The sequence below is a fragment of the Apium graveolens genome, chromosome 9, assembly GCF_009905375.1.
Source record: "Apium graveolens cultivar Ventura chromosome 9, ASM990537v1, whole genome shotgun sequence".
In the NCBI taxonomy this organism is placed as follows: Eukaryota; Viridiplantae; Streptophyta; class Magnoliopsida; order Apiales; family Apiaceae; genus Apium; species Apium graveolens.
The window spans coordinates 155,534,896-155,559,030 of NC_133655.1; the positions used below are offsets into that span (position 1 = coordinate 155,534,896).

The window sequence follows — 24,135 nt, forward strand, 5'->3', positions numbered from 1 at the left end:
GGGTCTCCCTGGAGAAGGCCCGTGGTACCCTTAAAGTAACCATGAACAATCCCATTTAGCTTAATGGAGAACCTTGTAGAACACATGCAAGCCTTTATCCAACCAATCATAACCCCACGAAACCTCATTCTTTCCAAAACAGCTATGATAAAGTTCCAATGGATGGAATCGAACGCCTTATACAAGTCAATCTTTAGAGCACACTTAGGCACTCCAGTTTCTCTCTCGTACCCCCTAAACAGCGCCTGGGCAAGAAGAATATTATCAGATATAGATCGACCCGGAATGAAGGCGGATTGAGAAATATCCACTAAGGCAGGCATGATTTTCTTGAGCCTTGAGGACAAAATCTTTGAAATACATTTGTAAAGAACTGAACATAAAGATATAGGCCTGAAGTCTTGCATTCTAGTTGGAGCCACCACTTTAGGAATTAGAGTAAAAAAGGTTGAATTTACCCCCGAGGGCATCAAACCATGGTCAAAGAAATATCAAACTGCAGCACAAAAACTTGCACCAGTGATGTGCCAAGTAGCAAGGAAGAACTCTGCATTAACCCCATCAGGACCAGGGGCCTTGTTCTTCTTTATACTCTTAAAAGTGTCAAAGATGTTGGTATCAGTCACTGAAGCCACCAGGAGCCGGGATTGAGCATCGCTAATTTCTTTGCAGTTAACTGAAGAGAGATCAATGCTATCAGAATTAGTCGGAGCTCCCAAAAGTTGAATGAAGTATTGTACTGCCACAGAAGCACAGGGTTCTTGGCCATAGACCAAGTTTCCATCAGTATTTTGAAGAGATAAAATTTTACCTCTATTCCAGTTCACCTTACATTTCTGATGGAAGAAAGAGTTGTTGTTGTCACCAAGTTGTAACCACTTGACCCTAGCCTTTTGCTTCAAGAGAGATTCCTCTTGGGCAAGGGCCAAATTAAGATTGGAAATTAAATTCTTTTCTTCATTAAGTTTATCATTATCAACAGAGGAGCTCAAGGAAGCTTGTAAGTGTTCCAGATTTACACGAGCAGTTTGCACATTGCTATGGATGTTGCCATGATCCTTATTAAATTTACGAAGCAATAACTTAGTGTGCTTGAGTCTTGCACTAAATTGAGCAACATGAGAACCAGTACAGTGTATAGACCAAGCAGTGGAAACCAAGTCCAAAAAACCAGGAATCTCAATCATGAAGTTAAAAAATTGAAAAGGCTTACCAAATTTTTGAAGCTGTATTGGTTCCTCGAAGAGTAAAGGGTTATGATCCATGATGCCACGACGCTTGACAAAGACATTACCCTCAGTGTAGATATTAAACCAAGCTGAATTAGCAACCATTCGATCAAGCCGTTTATAAACTGGAGTATGAGATCTTTTGTTAAACCAAGTGAAAATGTCACCAATCGTGCGCATAGGCTCCAAGCCACTATTAAACAGGCAGTCCTTAAAACTCTGCATTGCAGGAGTCCAATGCTCCCTGCCTCCAAGCACTTCATTCAGACTAGTAATGCAATTAAAATCACCAAGAAAAGCCCAAGGAGTGGGACTATTAGAAGTAGACAGAATGTAATCCCACAGAGGCACCCGATCAATTGCATCATTAAAGGCATAAACAAAAGTAACAATGATATTTAAGTTTTTTTCAATCAGCCTAGCATTACAAGTAATAAACTGAGAAGATTGAGAATGCAGAGAAATCTCCCAAACATTAGGGTTCCACCCCACCCAAATTCTGCCATTGTAGTGGTAGTCGTAGTTGAACAGCCATCGCCAATTCTTGTTGAATTTCTTCGAAATACCCAAAGCATTAGTAACTTTAACTTTTGTTTCTAGAACTCCCATAAAATCGATTTTATTAACAGAAATGAAATTTTGCAACTCTTTTTGATGAGGGGCTTTGTTGATGCCCCTTACATTCTAAGTTGCAAAATTCATTGCAACCATCTAAGGCTTACTGGCTGCACAGCCAGTTTAGGATTTCTTTTATTAGCAGGGCTCTTTCTGTTCACCACCATTGTAAAACCATCTTCATCTGTCAAATCTGCCTCGGATAGGTGCATTGAGCAATAACCATACTTTGTTACATAGGTGCATAAATTGAACTTAACCTAAACCAGTCTATGTGGGAATGAATCTGATTTATATCTTATACTACTTGCGAATGTGTATACTTGCGTGAATATTAGCGCGTGTTTTTGCCCTAATAATAAGCTTAGCAAACCTTGCACAAAGTGTATCATTCGTAGACCTAAATATAATTTCGTCGACATAGACTTGCACACATATGGTATCATCTTTATGATTCTTATGAAACAGAGTCTTATCTATGACACCTCTAGTGAAACCATTTTCAAGTAGAAATTCAGAGAGAGTGTCATACCATGTTCTTGGCGCTTGCTTTAGACCATAAAGAGCCTTGAAGAGAAAATAGATAAAATCTTCAAACTCAGGATCTATGAAACCAGGGGGTTGCTCCACATAGACCTCTTCTTCAAGCTCACCATTCAAGAAAGCACTTTTCACATCCATCTGATATACCTTGAAGTTTGAATATGCTGTAAATGCTAAAAACATCCTGATGGCTTCAAGTCTAGCAACTGGTGCAAAGGTCTCATCATAGTCAATCCCTTCTTCTTGAGAGTATCCCTTAGTAACCAGTCTTGCCTTGTTCCTTGTTACAGTTCCATATTCATCAAGCTTGTTTCTGAAAACCCATTTTGTGCCAATTACTGATATGTCTTTAGGTCTGGGTACAAGCTTCCACACTTTCTGTCGTTGGAACTGATTGAGTTCCTCTTGCATAGCAATCACCCAATAAGGATCCCCAAGAGCTTCATCTACTTTCTTTGGCTCCATTTAAGATAGAAACCCATAATAGAAACATTCATTTGTTGTAGCTCTTCTAGTCTTGACTCCACTGTCAGGATTACTAAGTATCAAGTTCTGAGGGTGGTTTTTACTCCGTACTCTATATCTTGGTAGACTGTCCCTTGATGACTCAGTATTTCCAGAATTGTGTTGTGTCTGACTACTGGATACTTGTTCTTCTCCTTGTTATGTTCCCCCTGAGTTGTCTCATGACCATTACCTTCATAATCTGCATTAGAATTATGATCATTAGGATCATTGCCATTGTCAATATTGTCTGGAACAACTTCAGGCTCATCTTCTCCATCAGAAAGATCTTCAATATCAAGATTATCACTATCATCTCCCTTTTGAATACTTGGGAGCTTGGCGTTATCAAATATTACATTAAGGCTTTCCGCAACCTTTTGATCACTAATCACATACACCCTGTAAGCCTTTGACTCCAGAGAATAGCCCAGAAAGATACCTTCTTCAGCTTTAGCATCAAACTTGCCAAGATGCTCATCGTCCTTAAGCACAAAACACTTTCCTCAAAACACATAAAAGTATTTCACTGTTGGTTTCTTGTTGGCCATTAACTCATAAAGGGTCTTCTCATATATCTTGTTGATCACGGTCATGTTTTGAGTATGCATTGTTAACTGCTTCAGCCCAGAAGTAGGTAGGAAGATTGGCTTCATTAAGCATAGTCCTTGCAGCTTCAACCAATGTTCGATTCTTCCTCTCAACCACTCCATTTTGTTGTGGAGTCCTTGGTGCTGAAAACTGTCTTGAGATGCCCTTTTCGACACAAAAATCATTCAGCTTTGCATTTCTGAATTTTGTTCCATTATCTGATCTGATTGTTCGCACAGGCACTTCAGCTTCTAACTCAATCTTGTTGATGTGATCAATAATATATCAGGTGCTACATCCTTTGAATGTAAGAATAACACCCACGTGTATCTGGAATAGTCATCAACAATCACTAAGCCATATTTCTTTCTTGACATAGACATGACGTTGACAGGACCAAATAAATCCATGTGAAGGAGTTGTAGTGGTTCAATGATGTCAGTCATTATCTTCTTCTTATGTGATGCCCTCTTTGACTTTCCCTTCTCACATGCTTCACAAAGTCCATCAGGACTGAATTCCATCCCGGGAAATCCTCTCACCAATTCCCTCTTAACCAAAGAATTCACGGTCTTGAAGTTCAAGTGGGAGAGCTTCTTATGCCATAACAAACTTTCATCTAGGGAGGCTTTACTTTAGAAACACATTACTTGACCATATACGGAATTTCAGTCAGCTATGAACAAATCACCCTTTCCAACTCCATTGAGAGTCAGCTTCTCATTCTTCTGATTAGAGATCAAACACTTCTCCTTCTTGAACATCACTTCACATCCTTTGTCACAGAATTGACTGATACTGAGAAGATTGTGCATAAGACCTTCAACCAGAGAGATTTCTTCAATGATGACATTGCCAATTTCCAAACAGCCATCACGTAGTATAACCTTTGCTTTCATCTCCAAAAATAACCACTGGGCCATCTTTCTCAACCACCTTCGATAGCAGGGCTCTATCTCCAGTCATATACCTTGAACATCCACTGTCCAGAATCCACATGATCTTCTTCTGCTTAACGCCCTGAAAACAAAGATGATTAAGTTTTCTTTGGTACCCAAACTACGTTGGTCCAGAAGACTTAGAAGCATTTGAATAAGTAACATTTCTCTTCACAGAATTGACAGGCTTAACAATTTTTGCTTTATCATTGACTGTTTCCTTGTCACTTTCAAAAGCACCAACAGACTTGCTCTTGGGCTTGGTGACAGGTGCCACTTTCCTAGATTTAGGAGGGCTTACAGTCTTTGATCTACTAGTGTTCTTACTAACATGATTATCATGATCATGAGATATATTATGTGAGTTTGTGGAATCAAGATAAGTGTGCATGAAAGATACTACACATGGCATGTAAACAGATTTATTACATTTAGAAACTTTAGGCATGTTATGCACATAAGCATTCTTAACGTTGTCTTCTTTAACCTTTCTACAAGCATGAGTAAGGTGACCAGTAGAATCACAGTTATTACATAACTTCCTAGGGTCATTAGTTTATATCCTGCCATTTCTACTTCTATTCTTCTTATTCTTGGAAGTAAAACCTAGTCCGGCGAAAGATAAGTCAGAGTCACTAGCAACAGACATGGGTTTCTTTGCCTTTTATCTTCTTGAGAGCTCGAGATCCTCAACAAGCATCTCATGATGAAGATAAATATTATCTTCATCATAGGGCTCAACAGTAGCTTTCTTAAATAGAGGCTTCTTAGCTTCCTTAAGAATATGAGGTATATCAGGGGAATTAACAACTTTCTCTACAGGGTCATTTTCAACTACTCATTTCTTAGAAGATTTTCTAAGTTCGTCGTAGTCTAGACCTATTCCAACCTTTCCACCTACTACTTGATCAACTATGAGCTTCTTAGCAGGATTTGCAGAATCAGTAAATGCATGCAATTTAGTTTCTAATTCTACATTCTTGTTCCTTAGCCCGTCTTCTGTCTCAAGGTGCTTAGTGATCTTAAGCTCTAAATATGTATTGGTTTGCTTAAGATTCTCAACACTGACCCTATCTAGAACTAACTTATCATTTTCATCTTTAACTTTCTTCAGTTCTACTTTAAGGTCTTCGACATCAAGCAGATCACATCTTAGTGTAGTACTAACGTTTCTATACACTTCTTTTACGGCATCATGTTGTTCAATGCATTCCTTTGTATTTCATCTTGTCTTAATATAGTGATGAGAAACAACATTTCTATATAGTAGGACAGTCTGCCTGAAGGCGACACAGTGTTCATTCTCACACAAGTTATATGGAGGTAAAGCACGAATAGTTGGAAATGTTACCTGAGATGAAGATTCTGCCATCAATGTAAGATTTCCATATTGCTCTTCCTCATCATCAGTGTCATCCCAGCTCTTCCCCTCAGCTATATAAGATTTCACTGGATACTTCCTTGAGCTACCTGAGTCCTTTTTCTGATAAGCTTTGCCTTTATCCTTTTCTTGCTGAGACTTTCTACACTCAGTGGCGAAGTGCCCAACCTCATCACAGTTATAGCATCTGAACTTGCTTCTATCAACCATCCCTGTCTTGTAACCTGATCCAGAAGATGAACTTGACCTCTGACCATGGTTGTTGCTTCTAGAACCCCTAAAACCTTGCTTCCTTCTAAACCTGATATTACTGAACATCCCAGCTAAGTTGGCCATAGTAGGATCTTCCATGCTTTGCAACTCCTCAATGGTTTAGTAATCACTTGGATTCCCAGAGAGGTTTCCATCATCCATCTCAGCTTCAAAGAGCGTTTCAGCTTTAGACTTAGGCTTTTCAATAGTAATGTCAAGCTCTTTGATTCCACTGGCTACAAGTACAGTTTTCTTGAGTAGTTCAGTATTCTTGCTATCAACTGTTCCTCCACCATAGATGATTTTCCTTTGTTCCTGCTCCATTTCATGAGTCTTCAGCTTACCATACAGCTTCTCAAGTGTCATGGTTTCAATGTCAACACGCTCACACATAGATGAAGCCTTGTTCTCTAGATGGTGAGGTAGGACAAGCATAAACTTCCTGTTGACTTCTCTCTGAGAATAAGTCTTTCCATAAATACTTAATTCATTCAGCAGCTTGTTCAGTCTTTCAAAGACCTGAGTTATACTTTCTTCAGGCAAGGACTTAAACGCCTCATATTCCGAAGTCAATATATCCAATCGATTCTTCCTGACATCTTCAGTTCCTTCCATAAGCAGTTCTATGGTTTCCCATATGTGCCTTGCACTCTCACAGACCATAATTTGGTGACTCATATCATCATCCATCAATCCACCAAAATAAGCTACAGGCCTTCATCCAGAGCTATCAGTTCTTTGTCACGAGCACTCCATTATGCTTCAGGACATATCATCCTTATATTAGGGAACTCCGGATGATCCTTCATCGGCACATGTCTTCCTTCTCTCAATACTCTCATATACTCTGGATTCAATGCCTGAATATACAGTAGCATTTTCTTTTTCCATAGATTATATCTCGATTTATCAAACTGAGGAACCTTGATACTACTAACTTTTGAGAACTCATCTTTTCAAATATAAAAAAAAATTGCAATAAACTGTCTCAAAATACGATAACCCAGTTAGTTAACAATACCAAGCCAGTCAAGTCAAAATCAACAAATCCAAAACAGCTCTACACACGGAAGCACTCCCTGACTCCGTACAACCAAAATCAATAACAAAACTTGCTAATCTAATGGATCAGATCTGTATATCGATCAACATGCTCTGATACCAATTGTTAGGTCAAATTGTACATACAAAGGGGGGTGAATGTATGTTCTTCGTTTTCTAAAATTAATTACAGCGGAAAATAAACCTCAAAAATGAAATAAACAAACACAAAGAGATTCACGAAATAATTCTTATTATTAAGAAATTAAACCGTAAAGGTTTACTTACAACTCCGAATATAAATAATTCGAAGCAACAAATATAGAGAGAACCAAAATAATATCTATCAAACTAGGGTTTTATCTATCACTCTAAGAATTTAAAGCTTCTATCAAAAGATATTAAATACAATCAAGAGAGCTTTAAATAATGAGTGTTACAAGTTTGTAAGGCTTTAATTGGTGTGGAACAAATTTGGGCAACACTTCTCTCCTTAATCTCAATAAATGCAATCAACTAACTCTCCAAGAAATATTTCTGCAGAGCTTCGCTATGTAAAAATGGTGAGAAGTGTTTTTAACAATCTGCTGCAAATTTGGTTTTTGTAGAAGGTAGAATATAGGAGAGATAGAGGATAACACGTGGATAATTTTCAACTAAGTGTTTCAATTTACAGCTTGCAAGAATAATTTATATGGCGACCAAGAGGACATGTGGTGACTTAAAATAGTATTCTGTGATTAGTGTGACGACTTTACCTTGAATAATTCTTCCTATGGCGACTACACGTAACAGTAGGAGAAAAACATTTGCATGCATAAATTCTATGACGACCAGGAATTATACTTTCTTCTATGGCAATCAAGAGCATGTACTTGGTTCTTTCTGTTGTTGAATAAACAAAAGAGGAGAAGGAAATGGTACCACATGTAGGTACATGCAGCTGCTCAGAAGAAGCGCACGCCAGAAGGTAATGTTGAGAAGCACGTGCCACGGAGAAGAGGGGGAATGCAGGTTGTGCGCGCACCCGCTCGTGGGGAAGCAGCCCGGGAGAATTCAAAGAAACGCTGCCATACTTCTGTATTTGTATTATTTTATTTCTTTTGTTTTTCTCTCTTTGTACAGGTGAGGGTCCCATAGAAATACACAAAAGACCTGTATCCTTTTATTTGCACAACTGTGTTGTTCTCTTTTTCAACAAAAAATGAAATCCCGCGGGTATGCAAGCACGGGAAGAAAATGAAGCTAAGCTACCAATCCTTATTTCTTTTGCAATGCTGATTTTCTTTTTCTTACAAATAAAATCCGAATGATTTCAGTTAAGAAAATAAATAATATATTTAGTTAATAAAAAATAAACAAATGAGTACAGTTTCATTTCTTTATTTAATTAAAAACAAATATCAACTTATTTTCCCAAAATTAAATATTAATATTAGATTAAATAAATAAATGAGTGGAATTTCATTTATTCATTTAATAATAAACCAATTATTAATTTACTTATTTTAAAATCAAATGTGATATTAAATTAAATAAATAAATGAAATAATTTCCATTTATTCATTTTAAATAAAACATCAGTCATTGATTAAAAAATAAATCCTGTAAATCCTCGGGTTGTACTTCTCTGTATCTGCAGGCCTCCTAATCTCCTTAACTTTGTACCTCAAAATATATCCAGACTCCTCGAGTACAAAATCCACTTAACAGTGTTTCTAAAAATGATACTCTGTTTCCTTTCACAGATCACTAACGTCTCGTGCACAGGTCTGGTTCACAGACGACTAGTTCCGCTCTCAGACCTTCGTATTATACACGTACAAACCACTGTTAAGTCTTCTACCAATGATAACCAACTTCACTAGGAATCCTTGAGGTCTTCACACTGATTCTAACAACTGCTTCGAATGACTCCAACCTTATTCCTCTGATGCCTGAACATATTAATGAACTTTATACGGATCACTGTTGACATCTTCTTCACTGCAGATAATAAAACCTTTTGTGCATATACCCAATTAAACAATCTGTACTGATCCTGGTGGAACATAGATTATTTCAAAGTCCTTGTCTTATGTTGAGTTATCCAAACCAGTATTGTTGAGTTATACGTACAGCTTTAATCTTGCTCAACATCTTTGTTCTCAATTTTCTTCTCTCCATCTTTGTCATCCATGCCTTGAGGTGTATCTTCCAGCCCCCGACTTCTTGGTTGTCGATGGTGCATTTAACTACAAAGTTAGCCAAGGCCTCAGCTTTGATCACCATTCTAGGTTTATACTTAATATCAAATTCCCCAAGCTCTATGGCCTATTTTATTAGCTTTCCACTCGCTTTAGGACTTTAAATGATGTTTCTCAGAGGCTGATTTGTTAGCATCTCAATCTTATGAGCTTGGAATTAAGGACGCAACTTCCTCGAGGACACAACCAAGGCTAAAGCAAACTTTTCTATAGTGAAGTAGTTCAACTCAGCTCCATGTAGAATCTTGTTGACATAGTATATGAATTTCTCAACTTTAACCTCCTATTTCATCAACACGGTACTTAAGGCATTTTCGGAAATGACCAAGTACAAATACATAATTTCATTTAGGACTGGCTTGGGCAATAAAGGGGCTTGAACCATATATTTCTTCAATTCCTCAAACGCCATTTGACTTTCATCAGTCCAGGAAAAATCTTTTACTTTCTTTAAATCCTTGAAGATTGGCAGGCACTTGTATCTGGATTTGGAGATGAACCTTCCTAAAGTAGAAATCATTCCAGTGAGTTTCTGAACAAATTTTACATAGTGTGGAGGTTCCATGTCCAGAATGGCCTTTATCTTGTCAAGATTAGCCTCAATTCCCCTCTTGGAGACCATTAATCATAAAAAACTTCCCAGATCCTACACCAAAAGCACACTTGGAGGGATTCAGCATCATTTTGTGATGTCTCAAGACCTTAAAAGCTTCCCTTAAATGGGATATATGATCCGCCTTTACAAGACTCTTGACAAGCATGTCATCTACATATACTTCCATGGTCTTTCCAATAAGATTCTTAAAACTCTTATTCACCAACCTTTGGTAAGTGGCTCATGCATTCTTGATACCAAATGCCATAGCAAGATAACAAAAAATACCAAAGACAGTTATGAACGAAACCTTTGAGATATCATCTTTATGCATCTTGATCTGATTGTAGCCGCAAAATCTATCCACAAAACTCAGCATCTCGTGCCCTGCAGTGGCGTCAATCAAAGTTTTTATCCTTTAAAAAGAAAAATAATCCTGACATGTATCATTCAGATAGGTGAAGTCAATGCACATCATCCACTTTCCTTTAGCCTTCTTTACCATTACGGGACTTGCCAACAATTCCGGAAATTGTATCTCCTTAATTAAGCCGGACTCTGAAAGCTTCTCAACTTATTGTTTGATGGATTCCTGCCTTTCATGGGAAAAAATTCTTTTCTTTTGATTTACAGTCTTTCGATTAAGATCAATATTTAACTTGTGAGTGATCAGCTCAGGATCAATACCAAGCATGTCTGTTGTCGACCATGCAAACATATCACTATTTTATTGCAAGAATTTTATTAACTTCCCTTTGAGGGGCTCCTCCAGCGATGCTCTAATTAAATTTATCTTCTCGGGATCTTCGGGAGCCAATGGAATCGGGATCAAATCCTCCAACGGCTTCCTCGTTTCTCATCATTCTCATGGATATCCATATCTTCAAAGGATAGAACCTGCCCCTGGCTCCATCTATCCTTAGTGAGGGTACATAATAACTTATTTCCATCTTTTAGTCTCCACTTTCGACTCCTATTATGTTCCTTCTTGTAAATTTGATCTTTAAATGGTAGGATGAGGGGACTTCCTTGAAGACATGTATGCATATTTTCCCCATGATTGCATTATATGTTGACCCAACTTTAGCCACCACAATATTGAATATTTGTGTAGCTTGCCTTGGCTCATGTACCATTGTCAAAGGTAGTTTAATTATCTCTTCAACGAGACATTCAACTCCAGCAAACCCATAGATTGGCATATCAGTCGAGGTTAATTGAGAATCATTGTATCGCATCCCTATAAATGTATCATAAAGAAAAATGTCAATTGATGTTCCATTGTCTATAAGGACTCTCTTTACGAGGATGTTCCCTATGATAGATGTTATAACTAGGGGATCATCATGATGAAACTTAACCCCTTTCAAATCAAAGTCATCAAATGTCATTGACACTCCAATCTTGGCCCTTTTCGGGGCTTCTCTAACTATGTGCATGACCTCTTGTGCATAAACCTTCCTTGAGTTCTTAAAAGAGCCAACCACAGTTGGCCCCCCAAAGAACATATTAATCACCAGGCCTCGTAGTTGGGGATTCTGCCCCTGATCATCTTAATTTCTCCTTTGGTCATCAAAATTTCTTCTCCCATTATTGTTCCTTTCTCCCCTCTCACCATCTCCAGTGTACTTATTAAGTCTTCCTTTTTGAATAAAGAAACCAATCTCATCTTTTAAATGTCAACACTCATCAGTGTCATGGCTAGCATTCTTGTGAAATTGAAAGTACTTGCTTTTATCCAACTTGGCAGGATCGACCTTCAGAGGCTTTGGCCAGCGAACAACTCTATCCCTTTCAATTTTCATCAAGATTTGACTCATAGGAGAAAAGATACTCAGTGAAATTGTGTACAGGTCCTCCTTTCTTTGGTGATGAGTCAGTATCTTTGATAACCCGAGGATACTTGCCCTTTGCATTGTATTCTTGGCCTATTTTCCACCTCTTGCCACTAGCGGGCTCGTTTCCTACCACTATCTTCTTCTTACTCTCCTCAACTTGGATATATTTTCCTCCTCTATTTTTGGAGCTATAACATATTCTCTGATGGTCTTTTTGCTCGAGACAATTTAAAGAATTCGTCCTTGATTCCCTGTTGCAAAGCAATCATGGCCACCTTATCATCAAGATTCGGGACCTTCAAGGCCTCCTTTGTGAAACAATTTAAGTAGTCCGTAAGAGATTTCTTTGCTCCTTGCACAATGCTCATGAGGGAAGCTGAGCTTTTTTCTTGCACCTTTCCACTAATGAACTGTTTGATGAAATCCTAACTCAGATCTCTGAAAGATCCAATCAAATTTGAGGGCAAACGGCTATTCCACCTTTCGGCCATTCCTGATAAGGTTTGAGGAAAAGCCCGATATTTAATTACATCATCCACAGGTTGTAGCAGCAGTCATTAGAGAAAATCCGGACATGAATCGTCGGATCCCCAGTCTTATCATAGGCCTTTATAGTGGGCACCTTGAACTTCCTTGTGGTATGGGTATTCATAATCTCTGTCATAAAAAGTGGGATTGGATTGTATGGGTCTCCGAGGGGGAGCAATTCAAACGGGTTTCCTTGAGGGACATTCACCATTTTCCTCCTAGGAGTTTCCTCGAAGTTGATGACTTGAGTATCTACTCTAGCTCCTCTAGCTCGGTTGGTTCTCGGTGGCTGCTTAGCCTGACTAATATATATATCTCTCTTAAGCTTTAGGATTTCTGCTTCATGAGCATGTATCCTTTCTTCAAAAGTCTGGGGTCTCATCCCTTGAGTTTCTTGAAGCTCGGGGCGCCTACCTTCAACGAGCTCAGGGTGCTTGCCTCCAATGGCTCTTTATCCCTACGTCTCCTCTTGTGATGAGCATCATCGTCAGTTGATTATCTGCTATCTTCAGTTGTATAGGGTCCAGAGACATCTTGTTCATTATTGACTGGTCGCAGACCTCTAATATAATTAGAGTCGTTTCATGGTTACGGTTGATGCGGTAGGGGTAGCCTACTTCCTCCAGCCTCAGTGTAAAATGGCATCCCATAGGTGGGTTTTATTGGCATATGGTGCACCATAGTTGACATCTCAAAACCTGTAGATTGTGTCCCCAAAGGAGCGTTCAGAATCGAGTTTTGAGGGTTCGCCCAGTCGGGATTTATTGAGATCCGGATTGGGGAATGATATGATTTGTCGTCCCTTGAGAGTAGGTTGAGTGAGGTGGAATCTCAATGGCGAATGAGATTGTTTGGGTAGTTCCAGCTGATGCTCCCTTAGGAGCGTTGTTTCTGCTTTGTGTGGTTACCATGGTTGCTGTCTTCTTCACATAGACGGCGCCGATATTATGGGGAAAAAACTATGGTGTATTTAATGTTAGGGGCCGTGAGCTCAAAGCCCTATTTGAATGCTATCATGTTTCGTGACTTAATCCGCATTTACAAGATGCCCATGTACCTTACTGTATGCTAAGGATCTAGTCAAAAAACGTAGTTCTGAATGGTGGGGTGAGACCCTGTAACGACTCGTATATTTTCATATTATTTAAATGTGTGTTTATGGAATTATTAAATAAATAAATGTGTATAACTTCTGTTAGTTATATGTTATTTTATTATTATCTACGGGTGATTTGCGGTGTACAGGGTTGTTCTCGTAATTAATTATTGAGCTGTGTTGTTTTTGTTTCACATTAAAAAGTGGATTTAATGCAAATTTATTTTGCATAAATACTTGGATTATCTCTAAAATTGTTTTTATGGTTTTATAATTACAGTCATTATTTTTGAGATTTTATAAAATTTAAAAATTAATATTTCATCAATTATTTAGCCCTGTATGATTTTCTGATCGCATTTATTTGTAAAATCTGTATTTAATTCCATAATTTTTTAAAAATTATGAAACTCCTATTTATTTATGTTTGAAATATTCCGAGAATTTTAAAATTATTTTGGAAATTTTTGGGATTAAATTCACCCGCGCATTGATTCGTTAATCGATAAAAACGGGTATAAGTGGCATTTCAGAAATTGTTTTAAAATTATAAAAATTACGTTTTCATTTACTCTGGGATATTTCTAATATTTTAAGGCTAATTTTGTAATTTTATGAAATAGTTTTATGCGCATCTCGGTTCGTTAATTTCAAATTCCAGGGCCGAAAATAGGCCTTTAAATTATCGGATTTATCTTAAAACTTTCATGTCATTTTTTGGTAACTCAAAAGGACACGCGTAATGTTTCTTTTGCAGGATCTGACACTCGTTAAAAAAACAAAAAAACACAACACTCACACACTCGCTCGGAGATACAGGGGGGAAAGAAGATTAATATCTCTTATTTTTGTCGCCTTACTTGATTCCCCAGTTCTGCAGCTCTCTGTCCTCTTCCTATTGTTTCTTCATCATTCCCATGGCTGTGTCATGTGTTTCGCTGCCGCCCGGCTTTCCGATTCGCCGCCGGCCAACACTGGTGGGTTCTGATTATCTGGTTCCATTTTGCTTGATTGCTTATATATATATATATATACATACGTATTTGTATATATTGCAGTTGAGTGATGATATTGTATGGTGCTGCCTTGATTTCCCGATTTTGTGTTGCAATTTTCGGCCACAGACCCGCGCGTGTGTGCGTGTGGTGTTGTTTCCGGAATTTCTGATTTTTATTTCTATAATTAATTCTTGATGGAAAATTATGCACTAACTGCGAAGTTAAATTTTATTTATCGGTGGAATTCGTGTTGGAAATCCGAAATTTTTCGGGTACCCGCGAATTTTACCTCCGTCGGCGATGAGCCTCGGCGAACCGACGGTGGACTGTGATGATTTATTCTGAGTCCTAATATTTTAAAATAAATAATTTAGTTCGTATATTATTAGTAGTCGAAATAAAAAGTAGTAGTTAAATAATTCAGTTCGGGAATTATTTGGATTGATTGCCTGGTTACTGGGTTGTGATTGGATTAAATTGTGATTGCAATTGTAATTATTGGTTGGGACTTGTGAAGTTGGATTGCGGTTGTGGTTGATTGGTTTGACGTCGAATTATTTCGACGGGTAGTCCGATAAACAAATGAGACGCTGCCCGATTTTCAGGAAATCAAACTACGTAAATACGGGAGCGTATTCGGCAATTATCGGGACGTCGATCGAATATATTTATATATATATATTTATACGAACTTGATTGTATATTATGGTGAATGTTTTTCCAAAACCCAATAACCCTAATTTCGTAAAATGACGAGTATACGTATTTTCTGAAAACGAACACCAAACCGATTTTTGAGAACGTGAACCCTAACTGTTGTGTGTGTTATTATAATATGTATAATTACGAGTTAGGACTTGATATCGAATGGGTAGGTTGTTAGCGAGGATACGTCAAGCGTACCTAGACGTCTAATATAGAGTATTTCGACTTTGTAGGTGCTAGTTGAAGGACTCGAGAATTGACATTGGACTAAAGATAACCTAGTGATCAGTCGATGAGCTCCACGAGGTTCCAGGCAAAGGACCTGAGTGTTGAAATCGAATTTGGGATAGTTTAATAGTAAGGCGATAAAGCCGAGCGTCCTAGTTAGTCCAAGGTTAAGCGGTATTTGTTGTAAGGCTCTGCAAGGCAAGTACCCCTGAACAAATCTTTTACAGTTCAGTATATATGAATAATTGTTGATTTAGTTTAAGTACTGGAACAGAACGTTTTAAGTTACGTATTCCCCGTATTTAAATATATTTTACTAACTGATGTTTTGGGGAAGAAGTAACTTCTGAAAATACCTATCTCTAGATTGTGATTGAATTGAAAAGATTTTTGGAATGTGTGTTGTGAGATAATTGTTTAAATAGAGATAGGTGTAATTAATTTTGAAAACTGGATAAAAACAAATCAGATAGTGGATGGCTGCGTAAGAGGTCCGTAACGACCCAGCATGGTTGCGTAAGAGGCTAAGTCGGATACGCGCATTGGTAGGCCGCTTAGTCCAGCATGACAGAGACCTAGCTAGTCTCTGAGTTCCGGAACAAATTGTGGTGGGATAGACATATCATCTGTCCCTAGGATTCGTCCAATTATATATCTAATTTTTGGTTTAATGGTTCCCATAATAGAACAAATAGTTTACGGTCCCTGTAACGGGACAAATAATTTATGGTTCCAGTAATGGGACAGTGGTTTTGGAAAGGAAATGGCATGCTAAAATTGGACTATGGTATTTTTGCACAGCACACGACTGGTGTTATTATTTTTCAGAGCATGCTAGTTTTGATATCTAGTTTATACATGTTGTACTTGTTTTCCAATGAACTATGAAATCTGTTCCTATAATTGTTTTATTGTGAATTATTTTACTTGTTATTCATATAGTGGTACTGCTGAGCAATTGATTGCTCACCCTTGCAGAATATGTTTTATATGTAATGCAGATGCCTAGGAGATTCTTTCGTGATAGTCAGAGTAGGGCTCCAGTTCCTCCCGTGTCAGGCTCCTCTGAGGTAGTTGTGTTGGACCAAGGATGGTCTGTTGAGTTGATGCACTAAGTTAGTTTTATCATGATGGTTTATGATAAGTTAGTCTGGTAATGATTGTAACCTAAATTATACTTAAACCTGGAAAAGGTCTTGGTAAAGGGGTCGTGGTTATGTGTAATTAGTGATTTAAATTATTTTGTGTTTATTATTATTGTTGTTGGTGACGTCAACTCCTGACCCCGGGGTTGAGGCCGTCACAGTTGGTATCAGAGCTACAGGTTTGAGTCCCAGACTTATGTTAGGAGTAGAGTCAAAAGAGTGCAAGATGATTTATACATAGATGTGAGTCAGCAACTCAATCAGAGGAGCGAGTCTAGGAATTCAGTCGAGGGTTTCGAAGGTGAAACCCTGACACCTGTTAAGGATTGGCTGGAACTGCCCTAGCTTTTAATAGGTCTCTCTCGTATATATGTATCGTTGACAATGCCGATAGAGGTTTAGATATCCCCCTTGAGAAAACGAGTCTGATCGCGAGAATTCAGTGTTTGAGCGGGCCTTTGATGTGTAAGCTGAAGAGACGCCAACATTATTTCTAAATATCGCATATTCGATGTCAAGGAATGTTACTAGACCAAGTGTGTGACCTCGGTAAGTTTAGATAGTATGATAATAGTCGGTGGCTGCTATGACAGCCAAGTTTCGTGAAGTATGGGGATCAGTACTGTTGTATAATCCTGAACCTTTCACACCTTTCTTGAAATGCATTGTGTTTCTAAAGTTATTGTTTACCTTTTTACAAGTTGTTTGTTTTCCCGTAAGAAAGTCAAAGCTCGAATTAAGCAACTTAAGGTCTTGTTAATTTCATTATAAATCAGATTTTCCCCCTCTTGTTGTGAATGTTTTATTTGCACATTGTTTCTTTCCTCGGTGATTTCATCGGGTGATTGGGGCAAACAATGCATATGGTTTGACTATTTGTCTGTGTGATAAAAGTGTCTGGTGGGACACCACCGAAGTATGCATTGTGAGCTATGCGGTACTAAGAATGGCCATCTTACGTATTTGTATGGTTGCTCTCAGTCATATCCATATTTTTCTTCACTTTTCTTTCATAATTGATTTCTTGATTTTGAAATCCCATTTGATATTCCATGGCAATGAGTTTGCCAGTGACCTCTGTAGTTAGACAGTTAGGGTGTTGCGAGGAAATAAAGGTTGACTGTCAGAGGAAATAGAAGTTTTACGTTTGGTTGCTACTTCACAAATAAAGATAGCAGAGAGGATTCATGATTCGATATTGGAAGTTGCATTTTTAGGAAAGCTAACCCAGTGATAGATGGGTCATTTGCAAGAAATAAGAAATCGCCTTGAGAGGAATGGTTAGTTGAATTTGGTTTAGTGTGTCAGCCAAATCCGTGATTCTTTAAGTTGACTTGACCTACTAGTTACCCTTTTTGGTTGGTGACTAGTATAGTTCGTCTAGTTTTGCGGTATATTAAATTTGTTGATGTTGTATTTGTATGGTGTTGGGAGGTTGATTAGTTGTGGTGATATTGAGAAGGAATGCTACCATATTTAGTATCTTTATATTCCAGTTTTCTGCGCTATTGTTGATTCTGCTACTGTTATTGTTGCTATTATTTCTAGTATTTCCGATTTAGATATCTTTTATAAATGGATCCTGATAATAAAGACATGGGTACTGGATTGGGCAGCATTTTCTTAAGACAGATGCACCGTTTGAACGGTGATATTTTTGTTGTACATTCTCGTTGTGTTTTCGATTAGATTCCCTGTTATACTTCAGGAAAATGCCACCCAAGAAAGGTACCCAGTCTAAAGAAAATAGTAGTAGTGTTGCTGTGGGTCCATTTATAAATGAAACTCTGGATTTGTTGCGCCAGCAGCAACAATAACAGCAGCAGTTAATCCAACAGGTTCAGCAGTAGCAATTACTGTTGCAGCAGCAACAACAAGAAGTGAACCAAAGTATCAATTTTAAATCTTTCCAGAGTGTTAAACCCCCTAAGTTTAAAGGTGAACCTAATCCAGTGACTGTGGGAGCATGGTTGAAAGAGATGGAGAAAGCTTTCAACCTTGTCCAAGTAAGCGACAATTTTAAGACTAATTATGCAAGCTATTTCTTGAAAAATGAAGCGAATTACTGGTGGGAGTCAACCAGAGCGTTAGAAGGAGAAGGCCTTGTTCCATGGGCTAGATTTACCAAGTTGTTTTTGGAAAAGTATTTCCCTGACTGTGTGCGGAGTCAAATGGAGATTGAGTTCTAGAATTGAAGCAAGGTGAAAGAAGTGTGTTGGAGTATGAGGCCAAGTTTACAGAATTGGCCTGATTAGTTCCGGAGTATATAGTACGGAGATCTAGAAAGCAAGAAGGTTTCAACAAGGGTTGAAGCCTAAGATTCACAGTGGAGTTGTGGCATTACAGCTCAAGACGTATTTGTCTGTAATTCAGGCGGCCTTGGTAATTGAGGGTGGTCAGAAGTTAGCTACTAGAGAAAGAGAAGATAAGAAGCGAAAGATAGATGATGTGGAAAAAAGACTTGAAGCTCAAGAGCATCTTGCTGAAGGACGTGGCAAAGGAGGGGACTGTTATTCCTGGTGGAATATTTAAATGAACCCTTAATTTAGAGGTGGCTGATCAAAGTAAGGATTCCAGCAAATCAGTCATATCCTAAATACCCTATAGAAATTTTAGAAAATTTTTGCGACCGACCTATTACCTTTCAAGTTAAAAGAGATTGATATAATCTTAGGAATGGATTGGGTGTGTGTCATAGGGCAGTATTTGATTGCAAGAATAAGCAAATCGTAATACTTACGGAAGCTGATGTTAGGATGAGTATCCGAGGACATAACCGATAATGTAAGGCATAATTAGCGCGTGTGGGGGATAATAAGAAGGAAACACCTAAGTTGGAAGAAATTACGACAGCAAGTGAAGTCCCAAAGGTTTACCGGATGACTTACCAGGATTACCCCGCAGTATGGGATAGAATTTCTCATTGGTTACCGTACAAGGTCGGGATGGTGTCAAAAGCCCCGTATTGTAGGGCTGGTAGGAATCAAATAAATAGTGTTAGATATATTTGTGATGTCATGTCTAATAATGATTTGTGTTTAGTTTTCAGATCTTGACTAACAGGACAAATCAGGACTTAACTGGAAATCAGTACTTATACTGAAGTCAGAGCTTAAGATATCAGAACTTAAGATATCAGAAGATATTTATCAGAAGATAATATCAGGACTTAAGAAGACTTTCACATAAGTAAGGCGGCTGATTGAAAGGAAAGAAGATCAAGACTAAAACAAGAAGAGATATGCATGGAGAAGAATTCTATGAAGAATAAAAGACTTGGAGGAAAAGATAACTAATTGATATATTTTAGGATACAAAATTATATTCGATATCAATTAGAAGATTATCTTATAACTATGTGTCTATATAAACACAGCATAGGGTTTACACTAGAAGAGTTATCATTATCGAGAATATTATTCATTGTAACCCTAACAGCTCTCGTGATATTTGTTCATCACTGAGAGAGGACGGTTTCATTGCAATACTGTTTTATTAATAAGATTATTCTTTGTTACATACTTATGTTCTTAATTCGATTTGATTGTACTATACACTGTATTCAACCCCCTTCTACAGTGTGTGTGACCTAGCAAGTGGTATCAAAGCCTATCTGTTAACACATATATAGTAAAGATCCAAAACAATCATGTCTGAAGAAGAACAAACTCCAACCAAGCCCACCAAAACTGAAGAAATTCCAAAGACTCAAATCCACAGTCGATATGAGACTATTAGGGTTCCCACACCGAGACCTTCTGAGTATCCCATATGGAAAATGAGGATGGCTATGTTTCTGGAAGCTATAGATCCAGAATACCTTGACAGAATTAATGAAGGACCACATAAGCCAACAAAGTTCTCTGTTGTAGTTGCAGATCAGCCAGCAAAGATTGTACCAAAGGAGAAAAGTGAGTATACAGCTGAAGATATCTCACCAATTGCCAAGGATGCAAAGGTAAGACATTTGCTGCATAGTGCCATTGATAATGTCATGTCAAATAGGGTAATTAACTGCAATATTGCAAAGGAGATATGGGATGCCTTGGAAACAAGATGCCAGGGAACTGATGCAATTAAGAAGAACAGGAGGACTATACTCACTCAAGAGTATGAGCACTTTGACTCAAAATCTGATGAGTCATTAACTGGTGTATATGACAGATTTGTCAAACTCTTGAATGATCTGTCACTGGTGGATAAGGAATATGATCTTGAAGATACTAATCTTAAATTCCTTTTAGCTCTTCCTGAAAGTTGGGATTTGAAGGCAACTACTATAAGAGACAATTATGTTCTTGATGAAACTACTCTTGATGAAATTTATGGTATGCTCAAAACTCATGAACTTGAGATGGATCAAAGAAGCAAGAGACATGGGAGAAAGTCAAGAACAGTTGCTCTTAAGGCTGAGGAGGAATCCCCCAAATTGGTTGTCTCAAAGAAAGGAAAAGGAAAGACTCTCATCACAAAGTCTGATTCATATTCATCAAGTTCTTATGATGATAATGAGGATTCAGAAACTGAAAGTCTATCTGAGATGGATGCTGATGAAGAGATGATGAGATTGTGTGCTATTATGGTGAAGGGTATCACAAATATAGCCTGCAGGAAATTTAGAAAGGGAATGAAGTTTTCCAGGAAAAGTGGAAGTTCTGATAAGTAGGGATTCAGAAAATCTGAAGGCAAAGCAGGAAAGTCTGACAGAGGAGATTACTCTAATTTAAATGCTACAATTATGCTGAGAAAGGCCACATATCTCCTGATTGCAAGAAAGGAAAAGGTGACAAAGGCAAGACACTTGTCACAAAGAAGAAAAGCTGGACAGACACTTCAGATTCTGAAAATGAGGTGAACTATGCCTTGATGGCAAATGCTGATAGCAGTTCTGATGCTGCTGAGTTAAAGGTACCTCAAACAACTTATGCTTTTCATACTGATGATATTACTGAGTTGAGATCTTATCTTAAAACCATATTCATTAGCTATAAAGATCAGATTTTAACATGTAATAGGTTAACTTCTGAAATCTGGCTTTTAAGAAAAGGAATGACTATTTAGAAAAAGAGTTAGTTATGTTCCATCAAACTCAGAAAGAAAGAGATGATGCTTTTTATGTTAAAGATGAAGTGTTAAAATTGAATCAATCTATAAAAACTGAGTTAGAAAAGGAAAGAGAGATTATCAGGACTTGGACTAACTCTGGCAGAACAACTCAGTATTTACTAAGTAGTGGAAACTGTAAAGAGGGCTTAGGTTATGGAGATGATAAAAGTGAAATAGGAACTGAACAAATTAAGCCAATTATTGTTAAACAGAATAATAAGCCAAATGTAAATCCTGTTAAGTTTGTAGCAAAAACTGTAAAGTCTGATTCTGAAAAGATGAAAGATATTGAGACAGAAGTTAAGGCAGAGTCAACTTCTGATAGATTAAAACAGGATAAACCAGCTGAAGTTAACATAGGCTTAATGACAAAGAAGTAGCTTAAGTATAAGCTGAAAGAGATTAAGAATGTAAACAAGGTAAAGCCACCTAGGAAAAATAGGAATGGAAAGGAAGGTGTGAATAAAAGCAATAATTATATGCCTGTTCCTAATGCTCCTCGAAAGAAATGCTATAACTGTGGAAATTCTAACCATCTGGCTTCTTTTTGCAGGAAGAATAAGAATATAAACTCCTTAACTTCTAAGTCAGGAGTTAAGAGTCAGTCTGTTAGGTTTAAGCCACAAAATCCTTGTTTTCATTGTGGTAGTTTATGGCATTCCATTTACACTTGTAAGGAATATCATAGTTTGTACTATGATTATTATCAAATAAAACCTTCTTTAAAGAAAGTTAGCATTATTCCTTCTAGTGTAAGTTCTGATGCAAAGTCTGATACTGTAATTCTGATAAGAAAAATGTTAACATAAACTCTGATGTTAAATCCGCTGCAAATGTTAACAAACTTAATAAGGCCAAAGGATCCAAGCAAGTTTGGGTCCTTAAAACTAATTATTAGTGGTCTTTGTGATTGCAGGGCAACAGGAAAAACATCCTAGTTCTGGACAGTGGATGTTCAGGACATATGACTGGAAATAAAGCCCTGCTATCAGACTTTGTGGAGAAAGCTGGCCCAGGAGTTTCTTATGGAGATGGCAACATGGGAAAAACTTTGGGATATGGCAATATCAATCTTGGGAATGTCATCATTGCAAAAGTAGCTCTAGTCTCAGGACTTAAACACAATCTGCTAAGTGTTAGTCAAATCTGTGACAGAGGTTATCATGTGGATTTCTTTGAAGAACACTGTGAAGTTGTAAGCAAATCTACAGGCAAAGTTGTTCTAAAGGGATACAGGCATGGTAACATTTATGAAGCCAAGCTTTCAACAAGTTCTGATGGTTCTGCAATCTGTCTGTTAAGCAGAGCATCAATTGAAGAAAGCCGGGATTGGCACAAGAAACTCTCTCATTTAAATTTTAACAATATAAATGAACTAGTCAAGAAAGATCTTGTGAGAGGACTGCCAAAATCAGTATTTGCTCCTGATGGCCTTTGTGATTCATGTCAAAAGGCAAAACAAAGAAAATCTTCATTCAAGAGCAAGACTGAATCTTCAATTCTTGAGCCTTATCACCTACTACATATTGATCTATTTGGTCCGGTGAATGTCATGTCTATTATAAAGAAGAAATATGCTATGGTCATAGTAGATGAGTTTACCAGATACACATGGGTATATTTTTTGCACACAAAAAGTGAAACTGCATCTATCTTGATTGATCATGTCAAACAACTGGATATATTGGTCAAAGACTCTGTGAAAATCATTAAAAGTGATAATGGCACTGAGTTCAAGAATATGATTATGGAAGATTTTTGCAAAGACCATGGAATAAAGCAGGAATTTTCTGCTCCTGGAACTCCACAGCAAAACGGAGTTGTTGAAAGAAAGAATAGAACTCTTATTGAAGCTGCACGAACTATGCTTGATGAAGCAAAGTTACCAACCTACTTTTGGGCTGAAGTTGTGCAGACTGCTTGCTTTACTCAAAATGCAACACTTATCAACAAGCATGGAAAGACACCATATGAGATGGTGAAGAAGAAAAAGCCAAATCTGAAGTACTTTCGTGTATTTGGATGCAAGTGTTTTGTTCTTAAGACTCATCCTGAACAGCTATCCAAATTTGTTCTAAAAGCTGATGAAGGAATTTTTGTTGGATATCCACTTGCCACAAAAGCCTTCAGTGTCTACAATTTAAGAACAAGGGTAGTCATGGAATCTATCAATGTCTCTTTTGATGATAAGAAGATTACTGAACTTGAAGATTTCAATGATCATGATCAGCTGAGATTTGAGAATGAAGTTTTAAATTTTGATTCTGTAAATTCTCCTAATCTAAATTCTGATACTGCAAACTCTGATGGGTTAAACTCTGATGTTATTGAAACTGTGGTGACTACACCAAAGGAAAATGCACCTGTGCAGGGGGAGCATATTGAAGATCCAACCACATCTCAAGAAGCATCAGAACCTAGAACAGACTCTTCAAGTTCTGATTCATCAAATTCTGATGGGCCAAGTTCTGATAATTCTGGAAACTCAAATTCATAAGAATCCAACTCAGAGAGCATAATTTCAGGGGGAGCATCAGAAAATGTTGATGGAGACAG

General features: G+C 37.7%; 1 protein-coding gene across 1 annotated transcript; it reads right to left on the bottom strand.

The window, feature by feature from the left end:
• Nucleotides 1-491: 491 nt before the first annotated feature.
• Nucleotides 492-1,838, bottom strand: LOC141685677 (uncharacterized). Its single transcript, XM_074490768.1, has one exon. It carries the CDS (start codon nt 1,836-1,838, stop codon nt 492-494), a length of 1,347 nt encoding a protein of 448 aa, XP_074346869.1.
• Nucleotides 1,839-24,135: the final 22,297 nt, after the last annotated feature.